The following is a 24,736-nucleotide window of genomic DNA, read 5'->3' on the forward strand; positions in this document are numbered from 1 at the left end:
TTGGACCTACATATATAAAATTAAAGCTTTGAATCTAAATTTTTGATTATAAATGTCTTTGAATTTAAGAAAAATTTCATCGTTCTCACAAAAATGTACATTATCCTCTTTTCTTTCATTACTTTTCTCACTATTTCTTTTCAATTTGATTTTTCTGCTACAACAATATGTGATTGACACTTTTTGTGTACAATGTTTATAGAAAAAAACTTTTCTTTTTCACGATAGCTAAGATATATTTGATTTTTGTAATAGTTAACCGCTTTTTCTGTATTATAGTAAAAATGAATGTTAAGTTATCTTCTTGCTCAATGTGAACTGTGCCGTCCGTTGATCAAGTCTCTACCTGTTCTTCACCGTTATCGTTTAAAGTATTTCCATTATTAAATACGTTTTGCAGTCCTCGTTCTTTATATATGTATCTGCTAAACTATCGGCCGCTATACTATCTTTCCATTTAAGAAAAATTTTGTACCCTTGCAGTTTTACGTTAGGTTCTTTGAGATTATTTAACCACGTCAAAGGTTTGTGATCGAATTTAATTACAAATTTACGACCGTACAGATAGGTTCGAAAGTGTTTTACTGACTAAACTACAGCAAGCATCTCTTTTTCTATAGTCGAATAACCAATCCGTGATGTAAAGTAAATTGGAACTGACCCGATGACAAAATGCGATGCGTCAGTTGTTGGTATAAATTTTTCATTGAAATCTGGTGATTGCAAAACCAGCTCACTTGTAATTAACTTTTTTAATGTTTCAAAAGAGTTAAAAAATTCACTTTATTAATTCTTAACAACGCGATTTTTTTTAAACCGAATCAGTGGATAGATAATCCTTGCATAATCACGCATAAATTTAGGATAATATCCCGTAATGCCCATTTCGTCTGTGTTGGATGGTGATGACACCGCTGCCATTGCTTTAATTTTCGATGGATCTGGTCTAATACAAATTGAAACAACATGACCTAAAAATTTCGTTGTAAATACTGCAAAATGCCACTTTTCGCCTTGAATTTTCAAATTTGATTCTCTTATTTTCTTAAAAATTTTCGTTGTGGAGTCGATATATTCTATAAAGCTAGTAGAAATAATTAATATAGTCTAAGTATGTAACACAAATTTTATTAATTTAGTCTCTTAAAACATAATTTATGAGTTTTTAAAACGTTGCGCGTGCTGGGCATACAATTAAGCTCGTAGTGGCCACTTACCGTCGAAAATGCCGTTTTGACCCTGTCATCTGCATAATAAATTTTATTTTAAGTTCGTGTTTATGACTATATACAGAGAACGTAAGTATATTTATAGACAAGATCCAACAGCGGACAAGCATGTGAACTGTCAAAAGCTAACAAAATGCGATGAGCGTGTTTCACCACAACTAGCTAAGAAGGAGAAACTTAAAAGTGGTGCGTGAACAGAGCTGGCAATTCAATGAAAATTATGCTTAGAAATATACATTCTTATTACAGACGTATGTTAGTCTTTTGGATATAATTTTATACGTTTACATGCAATCATATTGCACGATTATTTTACGAGAAAACTCGATTTTCGAGTAGAATCGGAATCGAGTTTACCATCCCTACTGGCAGCTATCGGGGCACATATAAAACCTCCGCACAATAACCACCACAAAAAAAATTATTTTTTTTTTTCATGTAATTTATATGGAAAACAGAAAATTTGAAATAGGCACCTCTTAATATTAATATTAAGAGCTCATCTTTTGAGTGACTTTTTTTTACACATTTTCGAAAGTTTTGAGCATGTTTTTCAGTTAAAAAAAAGGTTGCCTCAGAATGACACATTGTAATGTACATATGTATGTATGTATATGAGACATCCTAAAACACTTAATATTATATACTCGTATAACAACAATATTATATGTAAATCACATTTCATCATTTAAATTTTCATACGCATCTAGATATTAGCACATAGTTACAAACACACTTATGTAGGTAGAATTCAAATTCAAATCGTAATAAATTTTCAATATCATTTTGTGCGCGCATATGCATATGTGTACGACATTGCCGAACAAATAATGTATACACAAACCAACATACAAATATGCGTACACATGTAAATATGTCACCCACAAAAACTACAAAAATTGCTTTACAAAAACAAGAATCGGTTCAAATAGCATCATACATACTTATATTCGTACACATGTAAATATGCTGCCAGCAATTCGGTAGTCAACTACGCAAAAAACACATTTCTAATTAACTTTAATGACTACTACAATGTAATGCATAAATACCCACATCAGGGCGAGCATAGAGAATTCAGGTGTTTTTGTTTTTGATTTATTTTCTCATCTTTACTGTTAGTTCTTTGTAATCTCTCTTTTCGTTATTAGTAGGCTGTAGTCAATTGTCCGTGAATCAGTGGATCAATCGTGTGCAAGCTAAAGTGACACAAAATTTTAAAAGATAAAGTTATTAATTACATTAAAAAGAGTACAAATTTTCAAAATGATTGCTTTAAATTTTAATTATTGTATACTTGTACAACGTAAAATGAGGGGTGTAAGCAAAAGGCATTTGAGACGGTTAATCAAAAAGGAAAAAGATGTGTAAACTTTTGTCTAATAGTGTAGCTCAATTAAAAGCCACGTGCTCCTCTGTTAATGCTCAGTGTTATGACGAAGGCCATATGGAAAGTAGTGATATTGGCAATACTTTCGAGCAAAAATTTGCAGTATAAAAACCTTAAAAGAAAAAATCGGTGATTGGTATTTCAAAAATATCATATCTCGCAAGTGTTTCGAAGAGTTGTTGCATATTTTAGCTGAAGAAAATTTAGATGTACCTTTGAGTGCAAACTCATTTATTGGGAAAAGGGAACGCTTATGCGTAAGACATGTTTTTCCTGGTGTGTATTGCCATTTTAGTTTAAGAAAACATCTGTTTAAAATTCCAAGCATATTAAACGATTGCCACAAAATAGTGATTAATTTGAATATTGATGGATTACCATTATTTAAAAGTTCTCGAATGCAACTTTGGCCGATTTTGGCTAAAATTGTTAACTTTCCCAACATTTCTATTTTCCCTATTGGTGTTTACGTTGGAAACAGTTAACCCGGTAACATTGTTAGTTTCTTAGGTGACTTGGTCACAGAGTTAAAAGGTTTACTATTTAAATAAATAGCTAATAGCTAATATATAGCCAACTACTAAGTAGCTAACTTTAAGTTAGTTGAAAAGCCACTGCCTAGGACATCGCAATATTAAAATCGTCAGTTGGCTCCATAAAAAATAGCCCAATTTCAATCGCCTCTAGTTGCGAAATAGTTAGATTAATAGCGGAATTCTGTAACCAGTCTCTAGTCTCTATTTAAGTCATTTTGAGGTAAAATCTCAATTTGTGACTAGTTACTATTCACTAAATAGTCTCTAGCGTTAGTCTCAAAATATTGAGACCTAGTAGTTAGCAGGTCACAAAACTAAAAATAACTCTCGTCTGCCATTTTTAATATACTGAATAGAGATCATCATAGATATTAATCGATTGTCGTTTCCTTATATTTTGTAAGCAACTCAAGCACGAAAAGGTTAAAAATAAATCAATTTTACATAAATTTCGTAAATATTATGAAACGAGTCAACATATGTTTTTTGACTATATTATAGAAAATTTAATATTTGTTATCGACATATTTATTATCATTCAAGTGTAAAAACATCTCTGAATAATGAAATGTAATAGATTTTGTGACTTTCACTTACAGAATGGCAAAATCGTCTCAAGTCTCAAAAATTGTCTCTAAATAAAAATCTAAAATTAAGACTTGAGACTGTATCACAGTACAGAATTGCACGGTAAAGTGCATTAAAAGTTAGCTGAGTTCCCGGCAGGGTATGTATCTGCGTATCACATTCCCACACAAATAATGCATACACAACATACTTACATACTTATTGCGTTCCCATGTGGATATGTCACCCGCAAAAATTACAAATATTGTTCTACAAAAACAACAATGGTTTCAAATAGCGTCACAAATCAATATGGCAGCCAAATAGTCGATGCCCAAATTTGTAGAAAAACACCTAACAACAATATTTTCATTTATGAACGCAAGCGCACTTTCAACAGACAAACTCGCTTCATTCATAAAAGCAGACAACATCACATCTCCCCGAACAAGCCTTTGCCTACAAGCGTCTTTTCGCGACGATGGCCAAAGCTAAAAATTATAAATTGAATATGTATTTGCATTTCTGAAATGTATGAGAAGGAAAAAGTGACAACTCCGCAAATATATATATGTAGAATAAAATTGACAACATGGTTTATTGGTCGATTTTCAAGTCAAGAAATGCTGTTTCCCACTGATATGTATCAGTAACCAGCCCCTTCGGGCCTTGGTTAGGAAGTGTCCATTGGGCGCAGAACTAGTAGTCTGCGTTGCTTCGGGCGAGCGCCGGTACTTCCGCGTATTCCAGGACCAGTAAAGCGAAGGACAGGCCTCAGGGAACTGGGGTAGGGGCATCGTCTCCGAGGGTACACCCGTTCTTGTCTATTTCGGCCCGCCCCCCTGCACACGATGGGCTGGTAAAACTGATTTATGGAGAAAATAATGGAAAAAATTAACAACGATAACAACAATAGCAGCAACAAATATGCGGAGTACCCAGAGATGGATCCCTTTAAGAAGGCTTCGCGATTGGCCAGATCGCCTGTAAAAGTGCTATCGGTGGACAGACCTGCGCGAGCGAAATCTTCACCACCGGCGTTGCAGGAAGATACGCCGTCATTAATGGGAAGACTATGCAAACGAGACCACATGGCAGAATTAGGATAATTAATAAACAAGCTAGCGGATATGATGCACCCACCGCAGTGCTCTATAAACAATTTCATGCGGGAGCTACTTGGCTCTATCGCGAAACTTCACGCATGTGCCAAAGACGAGCACGCCCGACTAGGCGAACTAAGACGTAATGTGTCAAGCCAGACAAAGGTAGTCGAAGCAACACCTAAAAGACCACGTGACGGCAAGCAAATGGGAGAAAAACGCCCCAAAAAAAACCAAAACCGTCCATGAAGTGCTATCGACGAGAACTGTAGTCGACCTGATAAGTGAGCACAGAGGTAGCTATCCAAAAGATGTTGGAGGGAAACCAGGGACAAAGGAAGACTGGGTAACGGTCCAGCGTTGGACACAGAGGAAAACGAATAAAAAGGATGCAAACACGACAAAAAGCCTTCGACCTGATGCTACCGTGATTACAAAATCTGGTGAAATGACGTTCGGAGACATTCTTCGAACAGTCAAAACAAATGGAACACTACGAGAACTTGGTAAAAATGTCTCAAGAGTTAAAAATACAGCCAAAGGAGAAATCCTACTTGAGCTAAAGAAGGAGCCAACAGGAAGCACTGAAGGATATAAAGAAGAGATAGGCAGAATTTTGGGCGACCAGGCACAAATCAAAACACTGAGGCCAGAAACCACGGGGAGCTGCGGGACCTGGACGATGTCACCACAAAAGAAGCAATCCGATCTGAAATTAAAGAACTTGGCCTCTTTAACGTAGCAGCGGTAAAAACTATCAGAGCGGCCTACGCGGGCACCCAAATAGCCGTGATAAGTCTTCCCGCGCAAGAAGCAAGACACTTACTACAGGCCCAAAAGATCAGGATCGGCTGGACAATCTGCAGGATTAGGGAGAAGGCCAACTGAAGAAGTGCTTTAGGTATCTCGAATATGGATATGTGCCGAAGGCGTGCAGCAACCTGGAAGACAGGAGTAAGTGCTGTATTAAGTGCGGAGAGGAGGGTTATTTTGCAAATACCTGCGCTAATAAACCCTTTTGCATTGCGTGCAAAAAGAGTGGAAAAACGAACACCGAACACAAAATAGGGAGTCAAAAATGTCCCATCTACGTAGCAGCGTGCAGTAAAAATTCAAAGTGAAGATCCTGCAAATAAACCTGAACCACTGTGAGGCGGCTCAGGAGCTATTGACGCAAACGGTATATGAAAATAGTATTGAATTAGCAATTATTTGTGAACATTATAAAAATAAAACGACTGATAAGTGGATCTCAGATATCACAAAAAAGGTAGCAATATGGGCATGTGGAGACAAAACGTTTCAACACAATCCACTGACTGGAAGGGCCTATTACGCAAGAGCGAAAATATATGGAATCTACTTCTACAGCTGCTGTATACCGCCAAGTATCCCACTTGACGAATATGAAAAGATACTTGACGAACTTGTGAACGAAGCAACCACAACTACACCAAACATAATTGCGGCTGACTTCAATGCCTGGGCGATAGAATGGGGAAGCAAAGCAACTAACCCAAGAGGAAGGGCACTGCTTAAAGCCTTTGCTGTGTTAGACTTTGTCCTACTGAATACTGAATCTTGAGGCCGCCACTTTGTTAATTTTGAAACAAAAAAATCCTTCGATCAGCCCATTTATAAAACTAATTTTTTTTGTCCGATTGATTTTAGATGAATCTCCAAGGACTTGTGGTTGTCACCGCAAGTACCTTTTTTTTGGAACATGGTCAACACAAACAACTATAACTTTGTAAATAATTTTTTTTTTTTTAATTTTTCGTGACTTCAAGTCAACACTCTGATTACGTCTAACCGCTTACAGGCTTTCTATGATTGGAAGCCATAAAGAAATAAAAAAAGAAATGTGGTGTCGTGAGGCACCAGATAGGAAAAAAATTCCTTCGGCTAATGAGAATCGATAAAATTGGCAAAAAAATTTTGCTGATTAGTTTTTATTTAAGTACAGATAAGTATTAAGAAAATTTAGTATTTTAAGAAGTAATGAATTACGTAAAATAAAAAAAAATTTAATTCAAATTATTAACTAAAATAACAAAATAATAGTAAAGTATGGTAAAACCAAATGTGCATGCCTATAACTTGCCCAAGTAACTAAAAGAATTTCACATTTCAGAGTTCTCTACAATCGACTTGGAAGTTTTGGGTATAGGTGGTTTTTATTTGATTTAGCCGAGACTTACTTTCGCTGCAGTTTCTTGCCCCATTGATGGGTTTCTTTTTGCAAAGGTGTGTGTTATTAATGTCTCCATATAGTCTAGGTCTTCGAAACTTCTACTTTGACCCCAGCTTATACCTCCCGTTCCACGTGGAGCCTTATCTATTACTATATCCAATACGATGTTATGGGAATATTTTAGTCTAGAGTCAGAAATTTCAAGTAAAAAATGTAAATTAATATTTTTAATATAAATTTTTTATTATTTTAACATTACAAGAATACATAACAAAATCTGAAAATAGGTACAGGGGTCTAAATATATGGTTTCCTGGGGGATTGAAAAGTTTTGATTGGATTTAAACAATTCTTGGTCATAATGTGGCATACACTAAAGATATTAATTGTGCAAAGTTGTATCCAGTTATATTCATAGCTACTTGATTTGTGTACTGGAAACTGAACGAAACAAGTGAAATTTAAAATTTTGCTGTATGGGAAGTAGGCATGGTTGTTGTCCGATTTCGTCTATTTTCACAATGTTACATAAGAATGTAAGAAGAATGCCACGTACTAAATTTTGACGAAATCGGAAATTTGGTTATTGTAGCTTAAGTGGTTTAAGAGCTATGTACATTATTAGACGGCGGGGACACGCCCACTTTTTCAAAAGGTTGTACCCACAGGTGCCCTTAGCTTCTGTCATTCCTTGTGCTAACAGCTTCAATTCTTAATTGAGCGCTTAGTTACGGAACTTTATATATTTTCGATTAGTGGCGATTTGTGTTCGGACAGACAGACAGTCAACCGAAATTCAACTTTTCTCTTCGTCCAGATCGTTTATATATGTACATATACATATATAAGCCTATATCTATCTCGCTTAGTTTTAGGTGATAGGTACAACCGTTAGGTGAACAAAACTATTGGGTTGTCAAAAAAATCTTGCGGTATTTTTATTGAATCAATTCGTGTCGCACCCATACATCGAGCTTCTTAGTGACTCCAAGCTTCTTCAAATGGTTTATAACGATTTGATGACTACTATGCCGGTCTCTTTCGACCAATTCAGCGATTTTATTGCAATTTTCGACGACAACCTTCCGGAGCGCGGCGCATCTTCGACCACCTCTACACCAGAACGAAAACGTTGAAACCATCGTTGTGCGGTGGAAATGGAAACTGTATCGGGTCCATAAACTGCACAAATTTTTTTGGCGGCTTGAGATACATTTTTACCTTTATCGTAGTAGTACTGTAAAATATGCCGTCCTTTCTCTTTATTTTGCTCCATGTTTGCGACGCTATAACTCACGAACGACTTAAAAGAAAACAATCAATCAAACACGTGTTAGCGCGAGTTAATACTTTCACCTATATATATAATATATATATGTAACAATATCACCTAGCAACAGCATATCACGCACATACAACGTGAACATTCAAACAAAGGGAGATAACATCATGCCACAAAAATCTACAGCAAATATCATGACACCTAAAACAACGAATCACAGCACGCCACGCTACATCAGTGTAAAGCAGTGTCGACCAAACTACCACACGCACAAAATTATACAAATGTTAGTTAAGAAGAACAAGAAGCGAAGCAAGCAGCGAAACAAAAAGTAAACAAAGCAGCTACACCGAAAATAAAGAGCAACTATAAACGACGCCTTTTGCTTTTGTTTACCTTTTTCTTCAGTATCAACTGCTTTGTAAATGTTCATTTTTTTTAATTCGCTAATTTGTTTTCTCTTTCAGAAATTTCAAGATTAGAAATATCTTTATGAGAATTTAAAAAATGCTTTTTTAAATTGAAAAGACGCTTACTCTTAAAAGTACTCTTGCACAACATACATTGCGCAAGATTATTTTCATTTTCATACATAAAAAATTGATACATTTTTTTGCCCAGTGCAAGAACAAATTTTGCCGTAGCGAGTGTCTAATTTGCTGCGAAGCTTCGGGCATGTTGGTGTGAAAAAACGATCGCTCAACTGTAGGCGTGAAAAAACGAAGACTAAAAATAGTAGGAGCTGGTCGAGGCTGGTGTAAAGCTATAAATACAGTGTATCGGACGCACTGTGTGTTCTTCAATTCAGTTTAATATAAACCTTAAATATAGTTAGATGTATTTTATAATACTTTTATATTAAATAAAGAGAAACCCAGGAGTAATATCCTGGTAAAATATATATTTTAGAATTGCCTAAATAGCATTCTTAATTGACGCCCGAGCAGGACCCACTGCTAAAAGGAATCAAAATATTCCTTCAAAGTGAGAATACGAGTGGAAACAACAAATTTTTCAAAAAGTATTCAAGTGTCTCAAACTAAAAACAAAGATGGCTCAAGCACCAGAATTCTTAGCTCTCCAAGCTATCGTGGTTGATTTACAACGCAGATTCGCCGAAGCTCACCTAGGACCAGCTCCCATAGAGGAAGCCAAGGGCGAAGTTTGTATCTACAATGATCCAAAGGAGGTAGACTTAAACCTCTTCAAATCAGCCATAAACGTATTCAGTGGAGACTATCAGGAATATCGTAACTGGAGAAGATTAGCTATTACATTAATGAATAATGTAAAACAATTCCGTGGACAAAATATCTACACGGAAGCATTAACATCAATTCGAGGAAAGATAACTGGGAAAGCGGCCCAGATACTCATCAACAATAATACAAAGTTAAACTTTGATGAAATAATAGACAGACTGGATGACTCCTATGCAGATCAGCGACCACTGTATGTCCTGGAGGAAGACATGATGAAGATACGTCAAGAAAACAAACCTCTTCACGTGTACTTCGATCACCTTAATCAGGCATTAAACACTGTATTATCCAAAATAAAAATGCAGCACAAAAATGAGAACGTGCAACATGACTCACAATATCATCAGCTAGAATATATACCACGGGTGTCACAGATGAGGCAACCCATGATGCAAGGATACCAACAGTTACAGCAGTATCAACAGCAAAGACAACCACCAGTTGAACCTATGGATGTACACTCATCAGGACGATTCCGTAGGCATGCACAGCATACGCAAAGAAATCAACAACAAGAATATCCTCAGCGACAACTGCCACCTCAGCAAAGACCCAGTAATCCATTCAAGCAAGTTGTACGAAACTTTGGCCAAAAGTTCAAGCGATTACGGGATGAGACATCACTCGCACCACAAAGTAAGGCCCAACGAGTGAACCAGATCAAAGAAGGTGAAGACGAGGATGCAGGATCTCAGGATGAGGTATCTAGCGTTAATTATACTAGTAACAAACAGAAACATTTTTTATAAGGCATCACGGTCTTCCAACACTCCGACGTACTGCACCAGACGGAACATACGTGTATATACTAATAAATACAGGTGCCACAAGTAGTTATGTAAGTAAAGACTATCCATTTGCAGAAAGGATAAGACTAGGTAAACCAATAAAATTTAATACACTAAATGGAACTTCAGTAGTAACACATAAAAGAGAAATTAACTTAGTAGGGTTTGATTTGGATATTTATGAAACCGCAGATCTAAAAGAATTCGACATACTATTAGGGCGAGACGCATTACGTAAAATGAAAGCTAGAATAGAACTGTTTGACTACTCGGCAACATTTGAACGGGAGAATACTCTACAGAAAAAAAATCAAGAGAGAATTAATTATACGATAGGAAATAAAACCTATGAAAAAGAAATACACGAGCTAATGAAGAATAATTATAATAATGAGATATTACCGTTTACAACAACGATACAAGCAGAAATTAGGACAGAGACTAAAGAGCCAGTCTGGGTTCGTCAATATCCATACCCTTATGCAGACCAACATTTCGTAAAGCAAGAAATAGAAAAATTATTAAAAAACAACATTATTAAAGAAAGCAAGAGTCCATACAACTCACCAATATGGACAGTTTCAAAGAAAGGACTAGACGAAGAAGGAAAACCAAAGAAACGAATGGTGATAGACTTTCAGAAACTGAATAAGCAAACGATCGCAGATAGATATCCAATTCCAGATATAACAATGACGTTACAGAATTTAGGGAAAGCAAGATATTTTACAACACTAGATTTGGAATCTGGATTCCACCAAATATTAATTAAACCAGAAGATAGGGAAAAAATAGCCTTCTCGGTAAATGGAGCTAAATATGAGTTCCTTCGATTACCGTTTGGATTAAAGAACGCTCCGGCAACATTTCAGAGATGTGTGGATGATATTCTCCGAACATACATTGGGAAGTGTGCATATATTTTACTTCGACGACGCCTTGATCTACTCTGCTGACCCAGAGCAACACATCAAAGATGTTACAAATATAGTACAAACACTACACTCCGCAAATATGAAGATTTCGGAAGAAAAATCAAAATTTTTTCAAACCACAACTGAATTTCTGGGACACATAATCCATAACGGAAGAATCACCGTGGACCCTAGTAAGATAGACGCAATAAATAGATATAAAACACCCGAAAATTTGAAGGAACTACGATCGTTCTTGGGACTAGCATCCTATTACAGGAAAGTTGTTAAAAATTTTGCACATATATGCAAACCCCTCACCATTTATTTAAAAGGAGAAAATGGGAGCATCTCAAAAAATAAAAGTACTAATGTAATGATTAAACTATATAAAGAAGCGACGAATGCTATAGAAGAAATAAAAACTAGGTTAAAAGAAAAAGTAGAACTTTACCAACCAGATTTTGAAAAGGGATTCGACTTAACCACGGATGCAAGTAACTACGCAATAGGCGCAGTATTAAGCCAAGGAAAGAACCCAATCAGCTTTATATCAAGAAGATTGACTACAACAGAACAAAATTACTCGACAAATGAGAAGGAAATGTTAGCGATAGTATGGGCACTACAAAAACTTAGGAATTACCTCTATGGGATAGCTGACTTAACGATTTGTACAGATCACCAATCACTAATTTTCTCTATATCCGAGAAAAATCCCAACACAAAACTAAAACGATGGAAAAATTTAATTGAAGAATACGGAGCTAAGCTAAAATACTGTTACAAAATTAGTATTAAGTTGTATTTGTATTACAATATGCATCCCTGATTATGAACAACAGCTGTAGGTATATGGAATAGCATTTGTCTTGTTGTAGACATCTGGCGCCACGGCTGTCTGCTTGTCGAAACAATAGACATCTGGCGCCGCACTGTCTGCTTGTCTAGTTAAACAAATTGCTGAGTCTGGCGCCACGACTGTCTGCTTGCGTCTGGCGCCGTATAGCATTATGTTCTGGTAATTTCCAGACGCAATATTCTAGAAGGACACTTCGGCATCAGCGAGAAATGCGTGGCTATATAAACCGTGGCAGCGCCAACGTAATCAATCAGTGCTAAGAGTAAACTGCTATAGTGTAGACGAGTTGTGAAATAAAGAGTTGTTGAATTAAATTAAACAGTGTTGATTTTATTAGTCAATCCAGAGATACGAACCTAACAAAGTAAACTAGCAAGAGTAAATTCGTAACAATTGGTGTCAGAAGTGGGATTGTCAAATAATCCAAATTCAAGATGGTTAAATTCGGAGAATTGAGAATTCAGCAATTAAAAAAGGAACTGGAAGAGCGTAATTTGCCGATAAGCGGGCAAAAGGCGGATCTGCAGGCACGATTACGTGAAGCAATGGAAGCGGATGGAATTAATGTGGACGAGTTCGAATTTGTTGGGCCAGAAACTTCTACAAAGATAGAAGAGAAAGTAGAAGAACAACGAACATCAGCAAGTGTAGACATGAACACGTTGTTAGTGGCTATTAAGCAAATGGCAGAAAATGTAGTGCAAACAGAAAATCGTCTGGCACAGCAAGTAACGCAAATAGCTGAAAATACATCACAGTTAGAGTCTAGCCTTACACAACAAATAACTGAAAATAATACGCAGTTAGAAAAGCGTTTGGTACAACAGATTACAGAAAATAACACACAAGTGCAAAAGAAATTTTCAAAATTTGAAGACGAATTAAGCACAATAAAAAATGACGAAGAAAATTTAAGATCAGAATTTCTTCAACTGAGTAATCGTGTGCGAGAACTGCAACTACATGGCCCTGCACCATCAACAAATAATCAAAGATTGAAGGCACCCACATTCGATGGAAGTATTCCATTTCAAATATTCAAACTTCAGTTTGAAAAGACAGCAATGGCCAATAATTGGAATGCAGCGGACAAGGTGGCGTCCTTGTTTGTATCATTGAAAGGACCTGCGGCAGAAATCCTTCAGACTATTCCAGACTGTGAACGGGACAACTATGAGGCATTGATGAGTGCGATAGAAAGACGATATGGTAGTGAGCACCGGAAACAAATATACCAGATCGAACTGCAAAATAGGGGTCAGAAAATGAACGAGTCATTGCAAGAGTTCGCAACTGAAATAGAACGACTGGCTCATTTGGCAAATGCAGATGCACCTGTGGATTACATTGAGAGGGTAAAAATTCAATGTTTCATAAATGGAATTCGTGATGTGGACACCAAACGCGCCACGTATGCATTGCCAAATAGAACGTTTGCTGAAACGGTTTCGCACGCCCTCACACAGGAAACAGCTTCGCTACTAAGTAAACCAGCACACAAAGTACAAAGAGTTGAAATGGAACAACCGGCGCTGATGGAAGAAATATTGAAGACTCTGAAGACAATTGCTGACGGCGAGTAAATACAACAGACAGATGTTTCAACTGTAGAAAAGCGGGTCACTTTGCCCGAAATTGCAAGATAAAAGTAAACCCATCAGAATGGAAACAACCAACAGAACACCGAAAGAGGATTCACCACAAAAATGCGGATGCATTATCACGTCGCCCTTGTCCACTGGAATTTAAAAATTGCTCCAAATCAGAAGGAAAAGAAGGTATAATCGACGTGCGATTACTGAATATAGATCCTGAAGATGATTGGACTCCTCACCGCATCAGAATCAATCAGCTGGAGGACCCTGATCTTGCAAAGCTGATAATAGCCAAAGAAAATGGGGTACGACCACCAAAGGAACAAATAAGTAGCGAGAGTCCAACTGCAAAAGCATATTGGGCCCAATGGAACAGCATAAACCTCGTTAATGGATACCTTCATCGTACCTGGGAAAGCGAAGATGGCAAACAGTCTCGTCTGCTGATCATAGTACCGAAGTCCATGATCCCGAAAGTATTGAAAGAATATCACAATGGACCTAGTGGAGGGCACCTTGGGATTACAAAAACTATAGAGAAGATTAAACAACGGTTCTACTGGATCGGTTGTCGAGATTCCATAGCAGAATGGATAAGTAATTGCGTAGAGTGCATGGCAGCTAAAGGTCCTAAAGCCAAAAGTCGCGGTAGGCTACAACAGTACAACGTGGGATCACCATTTGAACGAGTCGCAATGGATGTTGCAGGTCCGTTCCCAACCAGTACGACCGGAAACAAATATCTACTGGTTGTCATGGACTATTTTAGTAAATGGGCAGAAGTGTATGCCTTACCAAACCAAGAAGCGAAGACAGTAGCCGAAGCGTTTGTAGAAAATTGGATAACAAGGTTCGGAGTGCCCGTCGAATTACACTCAGATCAAGGCAGGAATTTCGAATCTTCCATTTTCCAAGAAGTCTGTACATTATTGGGCATCCACAAGACACGGACAACAGCGTTACACCCACAATCAGATGGGATGGTAGAGAGATTCAACCGAACGCTCGAAGAACATCTGCGGAAAATCGTTGATAAAGATCAACGGAATTGGGACAAGTGCATCCAGATGTTCCTGCTGGCGTATCGTTCAGCGAAGCACGAGACAACTGGTTACGCGCCAGCAAAGATTATTTTCGGATCTGATCTGCGACTCCCTGCTGATCTTAAGTTTGGAACGAATCCTACAGCTGTAAGAAATGATGGAGATTATTGTTCTGCCTTAAAGGAAGAAATGAATGAATTGCATCTAATGGTAAGACAGCATACGCATCTGATGAGCAATAATATGAAGGACCGGTTCGATCAAGCGGCAAATTCAAAAGGTTTTGAAGAAGGTGATCTGGTCCTGTTGTACAATCCACTTCGAAAGAAAGGCTTGTCCCCGAAACTGCAGACAGCCTGGGAAGGACCCTATATGGTGATGAAACGACTTAATGACGTGGTATACCGCATACAAAGAAATGGAAAAGCACGATGTAAAATGAAAGTAGTACATTTGGAGAGGCTCGCTCCATTTGGTTCAAGAGGATTTGTGCCTAATCGGGACGATTAGGCTTTAGTGGAGGGCAGTGTTACAAAATTAGTATTAAGTTGTATTTGTATTACAATATGCATCCCTGATTATGAACAACAGCTGTAGGTATATGGAATAGCATTTGTCTTGTTGTAGACATCTGGCGCCACGGCTGTCTGCTTGTCGAAACAATAGACATCTGGCGCCGCACTGTCTGCTTGTCTAGTTAAACAAATTGCTGAGTCTGGCGCCGTATAGCATTATGTTCTGGTAATTTCCAGACGTAATATTCTAGAAGGACACGTCGGCATCAGCGAGAAGTGCGTGGCTATATAAACCGTGGCAGCGCCAACGTAATCAATCAGTGCTAAGAGTAAACTGCTATAGTGTAGACGAGTTGTGAAATAAAGAGTTGTTGAATTAAATTAAACAGTGTTGATTTTATTTGTCAATCCAGAGATACGAACCTAACAAAGTAAACTAGCAAGAGTAAATTCGTAACAATACAAACCAGGACATCAAAATGTAGTTGCAGACGCATTATCCCGACAAGTATATACACTCTCCGACACTTCAATACATTCAGCGGAATCATCTGCTTTACGTAATATAAAAATGGTAACAAAACCATTTAATTTCTTCCGCACACAAATCGAACTCATCTCAGCAAACGAGAATACAAAAACCGCTACAATTTTTCCACGCCACGAACGTTATGAGATTAGATACAAGACTAACGAATACCTGATAGAAACATTGAAACAAATTATGAAACCAAAAATAGTGACAGCTTTTCACTCAACGTTAGAGAACTGCCACCTAATAAAAGAAAGTATAGCATCAGTATTCGCGACATATTTTAAAGTATTCACGCAAACAAAACTAAAAGACATAACTGAACAAATATATAGAGAAAACATACTAGAGTTTACGCATAAAAGAGCGCATAGGAACGCCCTAAATAATTATAAAGAGATATTGGAAACATGCTATTGGCCAACGTTAAAGAAAGACTCGGAATTAGTAGTAAAAAACTGTGAGAACTGTACAGAAAACAAATACGAAAGAAATCCCATCAAACAACTCTTAGGCAAAAGTTCGACAGCAGAAAAACCAGGTACATCCATACAGATGGATATATTTTATATAAACAGCACGAATTATCTCTCGTGTATAGACAGACTAACAAAATATGCATATTTTAGAAAACTACACAGCAAAGTACAGTTTTACGAAATTATAGAAGAAGTAATAACACAAATATTTCCGAACTGCACGGAATTAATGACAGACAATGAAAGCGGATTCGTCGGCGTGGGCACGACAGCACTGCTCAACAGACTACAAATACGACATACGCGCACAGCAAACGGTCATTCGACATCAAACGCGCTAAAAGATAGAGCAGTCACAACGCAGGAAGAAATATATTCTGCAATACGCGAATACAATAGAACAATTCATTCGGTCACTCAAAGGAAACCAGTGGATTTATTTTTTAACCAAAATTTAGTGGAAAAAGAAGTGATTGAAAATATTAAACAAAGACAGGAGTTCATTTTAAATTATCATAATAAAAAAAGAGCTCAAATGGATTACGCTCCAGGGCAAATAATATACGAAAAAAGTAGTAGACGTGAAAAATATACAAAACGTTACATAAAACATATTGTGAAAGAAAACAGATAAAATACCGTTTTAACCTCGAAAAACAAATCAGTGTACAAAGATAACATTCGAAATGTATTACCTAACGTTAATAATACTAACCCTAATCAACAAAACAATCCAATATGAGACAACGAAAATCAAGGATAGGAAGTTCGTTTTAACAGAGACATACCCTTCATATGTTTATACTCAATCAGATTATCTATACCATATGGTAAACCTAACAAAAATACTTCAACACTACGAGGAATTACACTAATCGGCAACTTCAGCGAAAACCCAACATGCAGATCTCACACTAATAAATATAATAGAAGTATTAAAAAATTATTAATTAGGAGACAGAAAAGAAGTATTAATTTTCTGGTAACAGGGGTACCAGACCATGATGATGCGGTAGAGATTAAAACTCAAATCAACGACATAATAGAAAAAATAATAAACAACGACTAATAAATACGCACTTTGAAAAACTTTTAGAAACCTTTAGCTATAAAACAATGCTTCAGGAGATCTATAAAGAGTTACAAGACCTAACTTTAACGATTAACTTCGCAAAAAACAAAAATTTCTATTCAGCATCTCTGAATATGAAAGGCATAGAACAAGTTATGAAATTGGAAAACAACGAAGTTCCGGTAATAAATATAATGGAATACGCAGATATTCATATTTGTAGAATAGGGGATACATTTATAATAGTATACAAATATCCTGTAATCAATAAAAAATGTCAAACATATGACATAACACCAATTTCATACAGACATGGAAAAATTCAAATGGACAAACAAATAGCGAAATGTAACCAACAAATCACACGAATAGACAAATGTAAAAACATCATGTCAAAATTAATTTGTAAAGAAACACAACCAGATATGTGCACCCTTCCAATGTTATTAAATAATAAAGCACAATGCAACACGATAGAAGAAAAGAATGAAGATATTTTAGGATTAAGTTCAGGTAATATATTAGTAAACGGACTTAACCAAGTAAATAATGAAACATTAAATGGAAATTATTTGATACGGTTTAAAGAAAATATAAAAATTAATGACATAACGTTCCACAATCAATATGAGGAGATTAAAAAATACATTTTATCTCAAGGAAATCAAAATATAGAAATTTTAGACATAGTTCAGAATCAAAATATAAATTTAATAACATAGAAAAACTGGGGTCGGAGCGTTACATACGTGAACGTATCACTCGTCACGTAAAAGTCTGTATTTCGTATTATGACATACGTGATCGTAACGCTTATATACGTGATCGTAACGCTTCTATCGTAATCTGGCAATGATGACACACGTGAACGAGTATATAAACGTATCCGTTCGTTCGAATGGTCGTTCGAACGCAAATTACCAATCGTAATATACAAATTTATGGAAGTGTGAGCAAAATTTTTTTAAATTTCAAGTTTTTTATAATTTTTAGGAATAAGGAACATAAACAAGAAACCAATGAATGGAATATCTCATTAAAAATTAATAAAAAATTATTTATGTGATCAAATTTTTGTATTTTAGTTGCCAATAAAAATAAAATTATTTGCAAAAATAAGGATATATACATTTTTGAATTAAAATTATTTATTTGGTCGATTGCGGTGAAGCGGTTCGCTACCCCGTTGTCCATTTCTTGTGTGTGATAAGAATCGCAATTTTTGAGGGTCGTAACTAATTGTAAATTTTATGCAGATGTATGTAATGCCTCACAAATGTTATCAAATCTTCCACTTTTGTGAGGTAATACCTTCCTCTCTTGTCAAATCTTCAAATACTCCACCGTATTTTTAAGATTTCAATGCTTTGTTCAACGATACATCTACAAAGAAAATTTTATTAATGAGGATGCATAATTTTTTTTATACCTACGCTATTGCTACGAACTCCTAGCTACCTCCGTACTATTTTTGTATGCCCATTACTTTCACTAGAGCTCAAATAAAAAAACAAACATGAATTCATTTTGATATTTAATTAGCTTTTTTGTTAGTTTATTGAAAATTTCGCAACAGTTTGACAGTTCCACATCTATTGTGACCTAAAAATACGATCCAAAGCAATGTGGAATTTAAAAACTATTGTGAATTGAGAATACATTACGATCCGTTTGCTATCGTATGTCATAATGCCAATCACCGCATACGATTGACGTATCACGTAATTTTCTTTCGTATGTTTGCCGATCCGTGCACGGATGTAACGATTCGACCCCTGCACAAATTCATTATTCCATTCGAGGAACACCCGATAAGGAATACTTGCATAGCCATATTTACTCTCTGCATAATCATTGTACTAAGGAAGCACAGCAGAAGAAATATGAACAAATCCTGAAATCACAAGGAATGGAACATCTAATAAAGAAAGATGCCATCACCGCAGTATGAAGGAAAAGATCAGGAGATCTTTTTATTAAAGGAGGGGGGAGTTAATACCTTCACCTATATACATAATATATATATGTAACAATATCACCTAGCAACAGCATATCACGCACATACAACGTGAACATTCAAACAAAGGGAGATAACATCATGCCATAAAAATCTACAGCAAATATCATGACACCTAACAACGAATCACAGCACGCCACGCTACATCAGTATAAAGCTATAAATACAGTGTATCGGACGCACTGTGTGTTCTTCAATTCAGTTTAATATAAATCTTAAATATAGTTAGATGTATTTTATAATACTTTTATATTAAATAAAGAGAAACCCAGGAGTAATATCGTGGTAAAATATATATTTTAGAATTGCCTAAATAGCATTCTTAATTCGCGTGAAATGAGCTTTCCAAAAAGGTATAGCATGACCCGATGCGACGAACAAAACTAGAACTACGCGCTTTCAGCGCCAACTAGCGAACAAGAATGATAGAATACAAGATTACGACGACCGCCATTACGAAACGTCATAGTTGCGTGTTGAGAAGAACAAGAGTGAAAAACTGTCAAATGGCTTGCAAATTGTAAACAGAAAAGTAAACACTTTTGTAAATTCGCAAAATATTATTAATTCTTTCAATTTTAATGAAAAGTTTTAGTGAAGCGATTGAATATTGTTGAGTAAAAAGATTTGAATCATTTCTAAAGAAATATATCGGCTTATTGATAATAAAATTGTCTATTAAGTTGTGATTCAAATGGAGAAGACGTTTCATGTGTTGTATATAAATATATACATATATTATAAGTTCAGATGTATCAGATGTATGAAATTATGATAAAAGAATTGTGAAATTAATTAATTAAAGAGGATTTAGTATTAAATATATCATTTCTTTTGCAAAATAACACCCATTTTTTGGCAACTTTTAAATCGGCCGAAAAATTGACAAAACTCGTTTTCGATCCTTTAATTGCATAATAATTATTACAACAAGCCACTGCACATTTCATTTGAAAAAATTAATATATTTATGCTTAGAAATTTAAATAAATACAACAGTACACTTTCACTGGTTTTCTTCATTTGAACAATTTCCACATATGCTACTCTATTTATTGTGGATGTGCCTAAAACTACTTACATATACAGTGGCCAAAGTAATAATGGAACAGTAAAAAGTCAGAAGTTTCGATCAGTATAATTGGTCGTAAAGATTTAGTAAAAGTATTTTGTATTTTATTTTAAAATGTATATATTATATGCTTAAGTAATTAATAAAAAAGATTGTAAATTTCACATTTGTTATATTTTAATTTACTACATTTTCGTAAAAACATATATTTTAACCGCAAAGTAATAATGGAACACTATATGGCAACTCTACTTATGCATTGCAGAAATCGCAACTAACTTCAATTTCTTATTAGTTAGAACAGAACAAGTAAGGGGGATCCCAAAAATTCGGTATTCAAGTTAAACTAGTTCTGTGTTTAACAGCCGGTTTCACGAAATTTTCTAATTGAAAATTAAGTTTCATTTAATTTTAATTTTGATTTTTATTTAACTTTGCACTTAAGTTTGCAGCGTTTCACCATTATTCATAATTAGCAACCCAAAAATGACAAAGCAGGGATGTTAGTAAGAATAACAGCTGATTTATGTAAACAAATAAATTGTACTGATTAATAAAAATGGAGAGTGTAGCTCGAAGCAAGCATTTTTCATCAAGTGACATTTCTACTTTGCTAAGCCTAGTGCATTTTTTCTTTCCCTCATTATACGAGAGCGACGATTTATAAATATATTTATTAAAACCTCGCACTCCATATCACTTTCGTCGTCAGATTCCATTTTTTAAATATAAGTATTTATCTTCTGCTACTTGCAAATCAGCTGATTGGAAAACGTTAACATAGTTGCATATGACAGTATTTAATTAATATTTAAATGGCAAAGGGTGACCATTTAAATACAAATTAAGTCAAATGGTGAAACTGAAATAAATTAATTTTCACTTAAATCAGTTTCGTGAAACCGGCTGTAAGTGCTATAAGTAAGATGGCTCCACAGGGTAAACAGACCACAGTTGAATAACGGGAAACTGTCATTCGGTTATCAAAATCGGGGAAATCTATCCGTGATATAAGCGAAATTGTGAATTGAGCTCCAACAACAGTATTTAATATAATAAAAAGGTACAAAAATAATGGTAACTTCAGCAATAGACCAAAGCCGAGTAAACTCAAAATTTTTTCTGAGGCCGATGAGCGTTGGCTTTTAGCACAAATTAAGAAAGATCCGCATACAAGTGCTCCAAAATTAGCTTCCTTAGCGGAGAAGTATTTAGGGAAAAGTTCGGATCCAGAAACTGTGCGGAATGTGCTGCGGAAACACAATTATAATGGAAGAGTTGCGAGGAAAAAACCTTTTGTAAGCAAGATCAACAAGCAGAAACGAATCAGCTTTGCCAAACAGCATATTCGCAAAGATTTTTCCTTCTGGAAAAATGTTTTATACACGGACGAGAGTAAATTCAACATATTTCGGTCACAGAGGCAGTCATATGTTTGGAGAAAGCCTAACACAGAGCTCAAACAAATTAACCTACGGCCAACTGTGAAGCATGGCATGGGGTCGGTAATGGTATGGGACGCGATATCTGCTAATGGACCAGGAATAATGCATATAATAGAAGGGAATATGGATAAGATGGCTTATTTGAACATTTTGAAAGCGAGTGCGAAGCATAGTGCTCGAAAATTGGACATAAAAAAAGATTTTATATTTTATCAGGATAATGATCCAAAGCACAAGGCCTACGTCGTGCGAAGCTGGCTGCTGTACAATTGCCCTCACGTGCTTGAAATTCCGCCGCAATCCCCCGATTTGAATGTAATCGAGCATGTGTGGCATTATTTGGAACAGAAATTAAATAGTCGCCACATTACGAAGAGACCAGAGTTGATAGCAGCCTTGAAAGAGGAGTGGGACAATATACCACCTTCCTTCTGCCGTAAATTGGTGGAATCTATGCCAAATCGCTTGAAAGCTGTTTTACAACAAAAAGGACTGCCCACTAAATATTAAAAAATCAATATTTAATTTTTTACCTTATTTATTTGTACTTATTTATAAGTGTTTCATTGTTACTTTGAGCCTGAATTCTGTGTATCTGTTATTATAGTTATATTTTTCGTGGTAAATATGAAATATTTTAAAGTTTTTTGGGTTGATATGTATGAACATTAAACAGAATTTTAAAAACAAAAGAAATTATTGTCGTTTTTCAATTTAAATTTTTTGTATTTAAGATAAAAGTATTTTAATCATACTGTTCCATTATAACTTTTAGCCACTGTATCTTTTCTCGCAAAATTATTCTAAACATTCCACTGAAATTTTTCCTGCTAAGACGAATGAATTAATATTATTTTGGGAATTTCCAAAAGTGTTTACTTTTCTGTTTACAATTTGTATGCATTTCTATGCTTGTTCTTCTCAACGCAAAAGTGTGACGTCACGAAATTGTTGCACAATGTATTTGTTTTTGTAAGAATTGTCACGAGCTTAACCGAAAAAAACTAACGGTAGTAGCAGTGTCGTAATCTTATATTCTATTATTCTTGCTAGCGAAAATACCGCAAGACTTTTTTGACAACCCAATATAATACTCTGTAGTAACTGGTTGCAAGAGTATAAAAAGTACCAGCTGATGATGTGAGGTCTCAAAAGATTGGGACGTGCCCATACAAATGATTTTAATCCTCCCAACAATCTGAAACTACCACATTTATAACTGTTCGGTGATTTTTTCCTATAAAGAAGACTCTCTACCATTATCGAGCTCTTTTTCTTACAAAGTACGTTAACCCACATCAGAGTAGACCGTCTTATTAAATCAATTAATTTTAAGGGGACCACTCTGTTATCGAATACATTTCAGATTATGAAGTGTATTGAACGCCTCTTGGAAGTCGATAAAGATGAGATAAAAAGGGAAGCGTCATCATTTCATTAATTTTTTTCTATACCGGAAAGAAAACGCTTTCTGGAGCCTTTGTGACAGGGGCCTATGATCCTGGGTCTCAAACAAAGATACTTATAAATAGCTTTTTGAGCTCGAAGAGCTTACGGTCTTTTTCTTACGGTTTCACTATCACTATTTTTCAGTTAGGTCCCGCAGCAAAATCCCTATCTCCTATAAGCCTGCCGTAAGGAACTTCAATCCAATATGTATCTTTTTCAATTAATTAAACTTTTTAAGGAAAACGAAATGAAAGAATATGGCAACACAATGACACATTCAAAGCTCTAAAGCTTATTCACAAAAGCGCAACGTAAACTTTTTCAACGGTGAACAAATGTGCAAGGCAGCAAACACTTAGTTAGAGCCCGCCTAAAAGTGTGCAATTCTCCCGCAACAAAATCCCTATCTCATCCAAGTCTGCCCTAAGGAACTTCGTTCCAATAATTTTTCGCTAAAAAAAGTTAAATACTACATTTTGAGCATTATAATAAAAACTCAAACCATTAACCAACCTTTTAGCCTGGTGCGCCAAAAAATATGCAACAATTCAACTCCCCATAAACGTACTTAGTGCAAGCACAATTCTCACCCAAAACTAATTTGCATACACAATTATGATTTTCATGCCTAATTATTTTGCAAAGCCTAAAGGTAGGCTATAACTAGCGATCTTACGGTTTTATTCTTACGGTATCACTTTTTTTCAGTTAGGTCCCGCAGCAAAATCCCTATCTTCTCCAAGCCTGCCGTAAGGAACTTCGTTCCGATATTTGTGATTACGTCAAGAAATGTGCTTTTAACTTTAAAAGAGTTTGCATATGATTACGCTTAAGCTAAAAATTTGGTTATTCCAACTGCCTGGGAAAAATCCAAAGAAGCTGTAGACGATTGGCTTTACGGATTTCTTAAAAGAAATGATTCTATATCTCTTCGTAAACCTGAAAAGATCAGTTTGGCAAGATTACGCGGTTTTACTAAATCAGCAGTGGAAAGTTTTTTCAAAAACCTTACTACGTTGTTTGAAAAGTACTCATTTCAGCCAAAAGATATCTATAATTTGGACGAAACTGGTTTAACTACCGTGATGGAGCCTATTAAGGTAAGATAGGCCTTTTTAGCCTTGTTGGAAATACACGTTAATGAGTTTAAATAACATATTTCTTCTCTAGATTTGTGCTGCAAAAGGACAACGTTCTGTTTACAATCGTTGGCATAGTTAACGCTTGCGGAAATCGTTTGCCTCCGGCTTATATATTTCCTCGTGTACGTTTCAGTGAAAGATTCGGAAGTGGATGCATGCCCGGTTCGTTGATATTGAATACAAAATTAGGATGGATGATTTCCGAACTCTTTGCAAATGTGCTGAAACACATTAAAAACTTTACGAAC

At 35.7% G+C, this 24,736-nt stretch overlaps 1 protein-coding gene across 11 annotated transcripts in view; it reads right to left on the minus strand.

Moving 5' to 3' along the window:
• LOC105225669 (protein sneaky) overlaps positions 1-24,736 on the minus strand; it is a 392,025-nt gene that overhangs the window by 144,710 nt on the left and 222,579 nt on the right. The window contains exon 6 of one of the 11 annotated variants that reach the window (XR_007421636.1): positions 7,027-7,204. The exons of 9 other annotated variants lie outside the window; for them this stretch is intronic. Coding sequence is in view for 1 of the 2 variants with exons in the window: in XM_049448026.1 (XP_049303983.1) it covers positions 2,414-2,428 (15 nt within the window). In the remaining variant the exon portion in view is untranslated. Of the gene's footprint in view, positions 1-1,126; positions 2,429-7,026; positions 7,205-24,736 lie in introns of those variants that run through there. One more of the 11 variants, XM_049448026.1, reaches the window with a different exon arrangement.

The sequence above is a fragment of the Bactrocera dorsalis genome, chromosome 2, assembly GCF_023373825.1.
Source record: "Bactrocera dorsalis isolate Fly_Bdor chromosome 2, ASM2337382v1, whole genome shotgun sequence".
Classification (NCBI taxonomy): domain Eukaryota; kingdom Metazoa; phylum Arthropoda; class Insecta; order Diptera; family Tephritidae; genus Bactrocera; species Bactrocera dorsalis.